General features: G+C 39.0%; 1 protein-coding gene across 12 annotated transcripts in view; it reads right to left on the bottom strand.

The window, feature by feature from the left end:
* Positions 1 to 4,814: 4,814 nt before the first annotated feature.
* The window catches only part of LOC111865176 (probable Ras GTPase-activating protein), a 569,826-nt gene continuing 563,202 nt past the window's right edge, over positions 4,815 to 11,438 (bottom strand). For all 12 annotated transcript variants that reach the window (XM_033751719.1, XM_033751717.1, XM_023852972.2 and 9 more), the window contains 5 exons: positions 10,932 to 11,251; positions 9,006 to 9,997; positions 7,762 to 7,901; positions 7,208 to 7,416; positions 4,815 to 6,343 (listed from right to left, as the gene is read on the bottom strand). In XM_033751719.1, the coding sequence (XP_033607610.1) occupies positions 6,103 to 6,343; positions 7,208 to 7,416; positions 7,762 to 7,901; positions 9,006 to 9,997; positions 10,932 to 11,251 (1,902 nt within the window). In that variant the 3' untranslated portion in view covers positions 4,815 to 6,102. The remainder of the gene's footprint in view (positions 6,344 to 7,207; positions 7,417 to 7,761; positions 7,902 to 9,005; positions 9,998 to 10,931; positions 11,252 to 11,438) is intronic.

The raw sequence follows: 11,438 nt of genomic DNA, 5'->3' as shown, positions 1-11,438 counted from the left end.
AAACAGGATTACTACAAATGATTCATTCCATTTCAAAACACTATATTGGTCGCCCCGTGCTTTTCCGTTTACACAGACAACCAGTATCCTTAAACTGCCGATACCACCGCAGAATGCTCTGTTTACATGGTGGTTCTTTTCTGTGCTCTGTTGTGAATGCACGCTGCACTGCAATAACAGACGAACATCTCGCATATTCCAACACACAGAAACTCTTTCCCAGCTTCGTCGCCATTTTGTGAGGCACTGCACTCATGCTGCCAACTGGTGTATCACGATGCAAACTTGGTGAGTTTGCGGTTCTTTTCATGTACCAATCATGTTCTTATATATAATACTTTGGAAAATATAATGTTTTGAAATGGAATGAATCATTTGTAGTAACCCTGTATTGTGGGGCAGGTCTGTATCGTGTAGGCATGTTTCCCTTTACGCTTCTCACGCCTCAAGTTCCTTATCAGCTCTTCCTGAGGATATTTAGCTGATATTGGCAAGAATGTACATGTGAAAATTATAATGATATCCCTCACATACCAGCTTAAGGTAAAAATAATTGCTAAAAGATTTTACCAATATCACTAACGTTTCATAAAATAACCATCAACAAGTTATAGAATTGGAGGAGTTATATTCTTAGGTTATGTAATAACGTTTCATAAATTACAAGTTCATGTAATGTTGGAAAGGAGGGAGGAATTTAGAGGGAAGCTATCTTAATCCATTGCAAGGCATTTACTTACTTACGGAGCTGAGCCTTTCTTGAGAAGCCAAATCTGCAGCTACTCAAAAATTTTCCGGCATTTTATTGAACCCGAAGGTTCTTTACTGTGTTCACAAGAGCCCTCCACTGGTCCCTATCCTGAGCCAAATCAATCCAATCCATACCATCCCATATCTCTAAGATCCATTTTAATACTGTCCACCCACCTACACCTTGGTCTTCCCAATGGTCTATTGCAAGGCATGAGCCTAAAGGAAACAACAAAAATGTAAATTCGGCCTTACATAATTTAACGACATTATTCAATAGGATATCAGCCATAAGACACATGCATAACGATATTAAGTTCCTAAACGGGATTCGAACAAGATATCTACCGAAAACAAGACAACATGAGCGAGGAGCGAGATTTGACCTGTTTTTGTCCAAACATACATTTTTAAGTATCGGAAAGAAATGTGTTTGTCTCTGCGTATTATAATTCAACGTGACAAGAAATTTTGCTTCTATTATTATTCCAGAACATATGTTGCAGATGTAGCAGTTACCTAGCAACGAATACACTGAAATGTTCAAACTGAAAATAGCTTCATATTAATTTATATATGTCGCAAATATTAATGATTAAGATTAGTTGGTTTATAATATTCAATTTAAGTTGATAGTATAATGATAAATTCTACCAAGGGCCGATGACATCAGAAAAAATGTTTCATAAAAATTGTAATAATCGTAAATCGTAAAACTGAAATCTTCTAACAGCAAGCTAGCAGGTTAAAATTTGTTTGCATATGCTTTGAGGGTGAATTAGGAGATATAAAATCATGTACACTTGAAAATTAACTAGCAAATGCAGCTTACAATATTGGACACTGAACTACCTCATCGAAATAAATCGGAATGCAACATATAGAACTGGCAGGCAGGAAAGCAAAACATCCACACGCAACAAACCGCAATCACCCTCTTCCTGGGACCAGCCCCGTGAAAGAACCCATGTTATTGGTGGGCAACATGGCCGCCATGTCCCCATGGTGCAATGATGCTGCCATCTCTACGCATCCAACTTTAACTAAATTTAAAATGGCCGACAGGGCTGAGAGCACAATCGGTAAGAAGGTATGCTAACATAGCAACTATTTTGAGTTCTCCCCCCTACCCAGTTCAATAGAAATTGAAAAGTGAATACATGAATATGATTTTTCTGCAGCTATAAATAAAGTCGTAGAATATGAGGAGGATCGCAGAAGTAAGTGTAATAGATGTTATGGTGGTCTAGAGGAAAGGCACAGACGTGGTAGGGCAAATGTCAGTGGTTCATAACCACCAGGATTTTTGTAATGATTTTTTCTGGAATTATATACAGACATGTAACATAAGAGGAAGAATAAGGGTAAAAAATTTCCGTAGCATTGGTGGCTTATTGAGGAAAAGTTCGGTTCGGGACCAATCAAAGTTTTGTACAACAGAAATGAATTAATAAGATTTTTTTCTGGGATTACGGCTTTAGGTATAACATAAGAGGAAGATTGAAGAAAGCAACATTTTGTGGTGTTGGTGGTCTATGGGTAGGACATTAGCTTAGTGTGGAGAAGTTCCAAACTTCGGAACCAACGAAAGATTTATAAAGTACAAGTGGAGTTAATAAGATTTTTCTGTAATTATAACAAAAGATGTAACATAAGAGGAAGATCAAAGAGAAGGACTCTTTGTGGTATGGGNTCCGTTTTCTTATTTCATGTAGTATATTCCTCTGCTCACTGACTCACTGACTTCCTTACCAAGGAAGCTCTGGATGGGCTCGGTGACTTCAAAGTAGGAGGGCAAATTATTCAAACTGTGAAATATGCAGATGACCTGGTGTTAATGGCTAAGGAAGAAACTGTGCTACAGGGCATGATTGATAGACTAATTGAAATTGGAAGGTGCTATGGCATGGAAATGAATGTGGAGAAAACAAAAGTAATGAAAATTTCGAGACAACCAACCCCAGTCACAATAAAGATAGACCAAAAACAACTGGAGAATGTGAAATGTTTTAAATATTTGGGTAGCTTGTTAACAGATGATGGAAGGTGTACTTGTGAAATTAAATCCAGGATTGCCATGGCAAAAGCTGCATTTAGCAAGAAGAAGAATCTTTTTACCAGCAAATTGGACTTAAATTTGAGGAAGAAGCTAGTGAAATGCTACATTTGGAGCATAGCTCTGTATGGGGCTGAAACATGGACACTTAGGGCAGTAGATCAGAAACATCTGGAAAGTTTTGTACAACAGAAATGAATTAATAAGATTTTTCCCTGGGATTACGGCTTGAGGTATAACATAAGAGGAAGATTGAAGAAAGCAACATTTTGTGGTGTTGGTGGTCTATGGGTAGGACATTAGCTTAGTGTGGAGAAGTTCCAAACTTCGGAACCAACGAAAGATTTATAAAGTACAAGTGGAGTTAATAAGATTTTTCTGTAATTATAACAAAAGATGTAACATAAGAGGAAGATCAAAGAGAAGGACTCTTTGTGGTATGGGTGGTCTAAGGGTAAGACACCAGCGTAGTGAAGAGATGTTCGAAGGTTCGAGACCAAGGATAATTTTGTGATATAGGTGATTTTTCTGGAATTATAACAAACTGTGTATGATTTTATGACAGGAAACTGACCACTTGCTTTAGACATAGTTAGGTTAGTGCTTTTTGCTGTGGTACATATTACATTAAGGTTTCAGTATGATTCTTTTGTTCTTCAGTAATTTGCTAGTTTGGCTTATTCTTCTACACTGAAGATGGAAGTGATATGCTCCTCTGAAACCTTGGGCTCTCTCCAAACTGCATGATGTTACACTAGAGACCGTATTCCATAAGAACCCCAAATCCAACATCCAATATATTCTGTAGTTCCATTATTTACCCTGAGATCAAATTCATGGGTTTCACGAGATTTCTACTTGTAGACAAACAGTCACAATTCATGCTTCTCTTCCGAGTCTGGTTTGTTGAAAATTCATAATTAAGAAGTAACTTTTCCTGTTCTGAAAACAACAAATATTGAAAGGTGATGATGATTCACAATAATAAAAGTAATCTGTTTAAATTACTTGTGTAATATGATAAATACTGTGTACATTTTATATAATCTACATTCAAATTTACATTTACAAAAAGAAAGGGTGGATGGATATCATTATTTATGTACCACACGTAAAAACAAATACAATTTACAGTAAGAAGCACTACATAAAATACTTCATCTCAACCCTGGCAAGTTTGTTGTAGGTTGTCTTAAAAAAAATTAACACAAAATATTATCTAAAACATATAATGTTTGCATTTATAGATAAGAATTAAATCACCTTTTTAAGAAACAAAACACTTTAACGAAGTTATAAACATAAATTATCCTTATATCAGCCTGTACTTACATGGCTTGTATGTACATGTGCTGTTGCAGTACCATCAATTTGCCATACTTCACAGACAAGCCTAAAATGAAGTGTACCATCTTCTGGGATATGATGCCATGAAGTCTGCTGAAAGTCAACTGATGTTTCAGAGGAAAACATCACCTTCATCTTCAGGGTTGAAGAATCAGGTAAGCAAGAAACCAGAGTGAAAGCAGGTGGCAAGCAGAGTGCTGCTTTCTTGCTCGACTTATTCTTTGACCCTGAAGAAGGAGGCGATATGTTCCTCAGAAACATCTGCTGACTTTCAACATACTACGTGGTGTTACATTCCAGAAGACAGTGCTCTTCATAATCACCACTGTGAGAACCTCAAATCCTACACAGTCCAAATTGTTTGCCAAACATATACATAAACAACTTGGCATTTCTGATGCCAAGCAACTAATCTTTGGTAATGGGAAATCTACTAATACACGCTGAATAATACTAAAGCAGTGGCTGCTTCTTTACTACACAGTTTGTCTTGACTGCAATAATAATACCATTGGCCACAAACCACTTTCATCATATCTCTAAACAAATACATGCAAAGAAATGCAGAGTGAATACAAAACAGTGTGCATAATGAAACACGTACAACATCAGATTCAAAGTGACCAAACAGCTACAGAGCAAAGACTTGATAAATATACCGAAAATGTTACCACAGATATCCACAATTAACATTCAAACAAGTGAAACTGTATCCTGACTATGGAATGCTGAAGGTGGATATATTTCCTTTCATGTATGCAAACAATAGTTACAAGATTTGGACTGCCATATCATACTAATTTATTACTGAATTATTGCAACCAGAGGAGAAAATATGTGCCATGTATTGTTAATACACATTTAATTATCATCACAAGCATTCCTAATACAAAGATAGAGAGGTTTATGCATGAACCATGTAAATGGTCCACCATCAAATGATGTTTAAATCTCTGACCACCATTATATCAAGGCAAATTTACATGTGCATTGCCAAGGCGTCCAAATTCAGTGATTAATGTACACAGTATAATGAATTTGTGCATTTTTGTGATAACATTCAGTAAGACGATAAAGTGATGCGATAAGACTATCTAGGCAGTGAGCACAAACTACTTCTGCACAGCAGATAGGTAAAATACTGTCTTCTTTAAGTTTCACGACTTCCCTTCATACTTTAAAACAAGAGGTGGAGCTCCGTAACAGCTGTTGAAGAACAGGTACAATCAACTGGCTAATTTATGTATGTCCTACAGCTGAATATGTTACACAATCACATTTCACTAACCAAAACTCTCAATTCACAATCAAGTACACGATAACAAGACTCAAGTTAAAGAAAATACTGTACCCAGTTACAATTCTGATAATTATCAGCTGCTGAATGATGCAAATCTCATTTATAATACTTGTATCAGATTTTAAAATACCCGATACCTTAAACCATATCACGAGATGTGTAACTGAAAATTCACCATGTCAACAGAAGATAGATGTACAGTTCTGACATTTTACTAAAGCTCTGCACCTGGTATTGATTATTGTAGCATCAGCGGGCGCACTGATGACTTCTGTGTGGGAAAGGAATAATAATGGTGAATTCATATGGTTATTCATCAGAAAGGTATTACATTATTTCAGCACATTTATCTGAAGAATTACAGCTTCAGAAATGTACTGGGATATTGGTAATTATTCAATGAAAAATCTCATATGGATTCTCACCAAAGTTTCTGATGTGAACATTAATCAAACTCTTGAAAATAGACAGAAAACTTTTTATTGCACTCAACAGTCATAAAGAAAGCTGCTCAACCCTCTTTATGCATCTGCTGATCTCCCATATCAGCTCTACATGACCATCAGTAAGGTATAAAGTACCAGGTACATTTAACTAGATCCCCTCTTCCCCACAGAGACCTGAGTTGCAGAATTGTACACTGGGCACCTCAGCATGATGAACTCTTTAGTTCACTCAGTTCTGCCAACAGACGCTGGGCTCCATTCTTCCCTTGTTGCTGGAGTGCATATCGATCCTTCAGAGTGGTCAGAGCTGAGAGCAAACGATTGTTTGCAGCATCTAACGCAGCAATCTTATGTTCTTGGGCCTCAATGACCCTCTGCTTGTGCGACAGTGCATCAGACATCTTTTGCTGTTCACGGCGAAGCTCTTCCTCGACAGAGATCAACCTAAGAGTCAGTCCATGAAGAAGTGAGTTATTTTAAACCATGAAATAACATTAATTAGAATTACAATCACCCACCTAATACACCTCACTAAGTGCCATTAGAACAAACATGTTGGTAACTGGAGCACTCACTGAGTGTGTAAGAAGTGCAAAACTAGCTGTTTGTCTGAATTACCCTTCTGTGTGGTAAGTGGTAGACAAGGTGGAAGAAGGGAAGATGGAAGATGGCTAATGGGAGGAAGAGGTTCATCTGAGTAGCACACAAACATGAGGCCTTGAAAGGAGGCACAAGAAACAGACAGTATCCCAAGGAGAGAAGATAGGAAGAGGATGTGACCAGGGACAGGAGAGAACATGTGGAAAAGTAGAATGTTATGACGGAAATAGGGGATGGGATTGGTGCCAGGGGAGATGGTTCTTGGCCTGACATCAAGAGAATGAGAGGATCCAGCATATGTGGGGCATGGGGGGGGGGAGGAATGAGTTTGGAAGAAGCAGCTGATGGCCTATGCAGAGGGAGGGTGTTATTGAGATGACAGAACAGAGCAGGGGAGGAAAGGAGTACAGTTGGAGATGAGGAAGTCAGAATGGGAGAGGCAGAAATGGGGCTACAAAAGCAGTGAGATGGAGGGTATGGTAAAGGAACAGGGAAATGCGGACAGGGAAGGTAGAAAGATTGAGAAAAAGATGAAGAGGTTAGGAGGAAGTAGCAATTTGGGTTAGGATGGAGAAAAGAGAGTAGGGGAGAGATAGTACATCAAGCAAGGATGACAGGTGTGAGGAAAGGACACAGGCTCAGGATGGATGGGATAAGCATGGAACAAAAATTAGGCTACAAGGCAGTTGTGGCAGTGCTGCTACTAACCTAGCAATGATGTTCTTCATGTTTGTGTCTGCTTGGCCTGGGGTTGGTGGGTCCCTCAGATCATGGGTTGAATCCTGCTCGCTTGAGTCAATATCTGGTGAGTCCAAGCCTGAGCCTTGCTGTTCATGGTCTCGTTGCTGTTCTGCCTGTTCCAACTTCAATTTCAAATGCTCTACATTCTTTTGCAACCTTTCGATCTCTTGCTCATACTGTAAACAAAGAATGCTTTCCTTTATATTCAGTTCCCTATCTCTTATGTTCCTTTTGAATATGTCTGCAGTTAAGAAATAGGCACTAAATATCTGTACTGTGAATTTAATAGCACAATTGTATTCTAGCTGTCAACAATACATTACGACCTGGAACAAAATGCCAGAACTGATTACACTATAGGTTATCACACATGACTACAGACTAGTGACAGTAGTATGGACCTGTGACAGGTAATCCATTTCATTCCTTAACATTTCTGATCAAAAAACATGTTAGCCTGGCACTAGGAGTAATGAAAAGTTCTAATGATAATAAAGAATATAAACAAACAGGTTAGGTACCTGTTCAATATTCCTGGGACTTCGAAGCTTACTGTGCTGTTCATGGCAACTATAATCGTCTGATGAGTCTGACAGATCACGAGTCGAGTCCAGAGACAACCGTCGCCTCAGTTTTGTACAGCATGCAGAAATGGGTTGATCTGAAAGTTTTCATAACACACACACATAAAATACAGTTTACATTATCAATATTCCTAGTATGTAAATTGTGCGAATCAGCGATAGCACTGTATTGCTTGTAAGTACAAGTTGATTGTATAAAGTGTTAATAAAACCAATCATCCAATTCGGAACCCATTATTATTCGTCACAGAACCCTGACACGTGACAATATCTTCTGGGATGCAACATTATGTAGTCCAGTAGAAACATGTTAACTTCTACCAGACTACACGGTGTAACATTCCCAGAAGATAGTGCCCTTCACAGCCACAACTGTGAGAACCTCAAATTGAAATTAATAATGAGCTTCAGATTTTGTAAAATAAGAAAATGTCTTGACTACACAAATAACTGTAAGATGTCCAAGGAAAGCCTCGTACCAAGAAGACGGTTAATTAGTTATCAGTTAGAAAATACCATTTTAATGTAAGACAAGTGTAATCACTTCTTACCCAGTAAAAATTAATCTGTGACAAAGTTAATAGAAAGTCCGTCGAGTGTAACAATTTGTAGGTCACTTTTTATTATTATTTCTGCCTTACATGTTTCGGTTTGACACAACCATCATCAGAGGCACTTGCTATAATTATGGAAACACTGTCGCTTTTTTTTTTTTTTTGATGTTCACAATTATGTTTGTCGTGTGGACACTGCTACGATATGTTGACGTGTAAAAGCACAAAACATGCTAAGATAGTTGAGTACACTCTCAAGCTCTCACTTTTCATCCGAACCTATTTTTTTAAGTTAAAACTCTAAATGACGAAGATATTTGATATAAAATGCTGAACTCATCCTTGTTAATTCATCCTGAAGATGGGAGACGTCAGCTTGAGGTTGTATGGCTTATGGTTTGATATGTTCCTGTGTGCTGTGTGCTGTGTACTGCAGTAGGAATACTACATCTAATGTTTTTTATAGCCTTGTGTGTTATCAATGTTGTGTGTTTCTATTAACTTTGTGATTGATAGTGTAACGGACCAAAATGAAACAATTCAAAAATTAATCTGTGACATTTGAATTAACCTGTTTTAAACTAAAGATCACAGTCTTCAGTCATCATGTTATCATTTGGAGATTACCTGGATTGCCGGTACACGTATGAGGTTGTGCTTGCAGCACACTGGCAGCCTGCCCGTTTGTGCTACGCCAGTTGCTCCTCTGTGCACACTGCGGATTTGTGCGTGGAGCTCGTGATCCTGGGGAGAACTTGTGAACTGGCGGTGGTGTTGGAGTTGAAGGTGAAGGAGGAACATCCACCCCACCAACCCTCTCCAATGTTCCACCACCACCATTCTCTTCAGAAGATGAACTGCAAGAATGACGCCGACACAAATGGCGATGTCCATTCAGGGCTGCAATGTGCTGCCGCAATTCCATGTGATATACTGGGTTGGTGAAAGCCAGTGGGGCAGCTGCTACAACACTCACATTATTATTATTGTTGTTGTTGTTTACAGTATTATTTGCTGGTGCAGGATTATTGTTGTTGTTGTTGTTGTTTGCAATAGTGAGATCTACAGGGCTTGAGCTCTGACTGTAGGCAAAACTCTGATACCCAGATGAAGCTACATTGGAGAGCTGTGAAATGGAGATCTGACTGCCCTTGTTGGTATTGTGCTCTGACAGAGCCTCGTCATCTGCATAACGCAGCAGATCAGACAGCTCGTCCAAATTCCCATTTCCATTCACATTCCCATTAACAGTCACATTCCCATTTAAACCATTAGCGACGGAAGAGGAGCGCCCGCTCCGGTGCTGCAGGTTCCCGGGTGGGACGCAATGAATGCCACAATGATGTGCAGCCGGACTGGGGCTGCGATAGGCTGGAGGTGGATCACAGTACTCATCATGAGCAGCTGAAGTCATTGTCAGTCTAGGCACGAAGGCATTACGAGGCAGAGTCGATGCTCGGGGTACAACGGGTGAACGTGAAACATGACCAGAGCTTGTGCCAATCATGGACCCACTCATCTCACTGGTAGGATGATGATAATGATGCTGCTGTTGCTGCTGTTGTCCATTGTAGAAATGGCCCAGAACACTGCCATTGCATACCGTAGGGTCATTAAACCTGAAAACCAAGTGATGAAACACTTATATTAATTTCTGTTAAAGGATTTACTGTCATAAAATTGTTTTTCTGGACATTACTCATCATCCTGTTCTTATTTAAAACACACGACATTTCCAAGGCTGGATTATGCCTCCTTCTTCAGGTGGAACCTAATCAGTTGGTACCAATCAACAAAGATAGTCCCTGTCTCCAGACTGGAGACTTGACACCAGAAGACAGAAACAGAATTCAGTCTACAAAACTTCTTTTTAATAAAATAGGATGCTGGATAATGTCCAGAAACACAATTATTGCATTAATACACCATCATCGCAAACTTTTAGATCTGATTTATTATAAAATGACAAGAGTGTAAAAAATTTAATTCCTCTAACTCAGACGACAAAGACTTTCCATCTGTACTGCTTTTGATAATGCACACCATACTGCCCATGATATATATTGAAAACACAAAATGAACCATTCCAAACTCAATTACACTACAAACAATCCCATGCTAACATAAAATTAAAAAATTGCTTTCCATTCAACATTCATTACATCAAAAACTGTAGAACCTAATGAGGTCAATATGTCTTTGTCGAGTACCAACTTCTTGCGTGATTAGCTGTCTTTAAAGGAACTGAGAGTGGTAAAAACCCCTCATGTGAACTGCAGGATATACTGGATTGAAACCAACCAAAATCTCTGGACAACTTTCAGTGCAGACCACCAGTATTAACTGAAACCCACAAAGTTATTTTGCAAGTAAAATGCATATATAGAGAAATGGACATAAATGACGTCCACATTAGGCACCATTTACAGTTTCCCTCAGTTTTATGATAAAAATTCTTATATCCCAGAGAAAATTACATATAAGACACATACTTACATACGAGACCTTCCACATATATGAAGTGCTGTGAATGTGAATACAGTGCTCTCATACCTGAAGATGTTCCTTTGTAGAGTCTGCAGAACTGCTGGTTCAGAATTCCTGTTGCCTGGTTCGTTCAGTCCCGGTGAAGGTACAGTGCCAGGCATTGGGGGTGAACTGTGCTGACGGATCAATCCCGTTGGCTGACTCTGTGCCAGTCGCACCCTGTCTAGCGCCCGTGTAAGCCGCTGGAGTTCCCCACTGCGTCCAGGTCCAAGTTTTCCCACACATTCATGTAGCAAAGAAGCCAGGAGGCTCAACTGCTTGCCAAGATCAATGTAGCCATCGAACTCTAGGCAGTGGTGGGATGAGAAGTCACGCTGCACGCGTGTCTATCAAAACAAATGTTCATTTGAATCCATTATATTACAAAAACTCTTACTTCATGGCAACTGAAAACACTGTATTACTGTAAGCAATACTGCAAAAGGGGGATGATATTAGAGTGCCAGATTTTTCCCATACAAAAAGAGGCCATGTTCTTTGCTTTGGCATCTGACAAACCAAAGACTGTTTCAA

Source organism: Cryptotermes secundus, unplaced genomic scaffold (assembly GCF_002891405.2).
Source record: "Cryptotermes secundus unplaced genomic scaffold, Csec_1.0 scaffold238, whole genome shotgun sequence".
Classification (NCBI taxonomy): Eukaryota; Metazoa; Arthropoda; class Insecta; order Blattodea; family Kalotermitidae; genus Cryptotermes; species Cryptotermes secundus.
The sequence above is the reverse complement of the archived record's forward strand: the minus strand, read 5'-3'. Positions and strand labels throughout refer to the sequence as shown.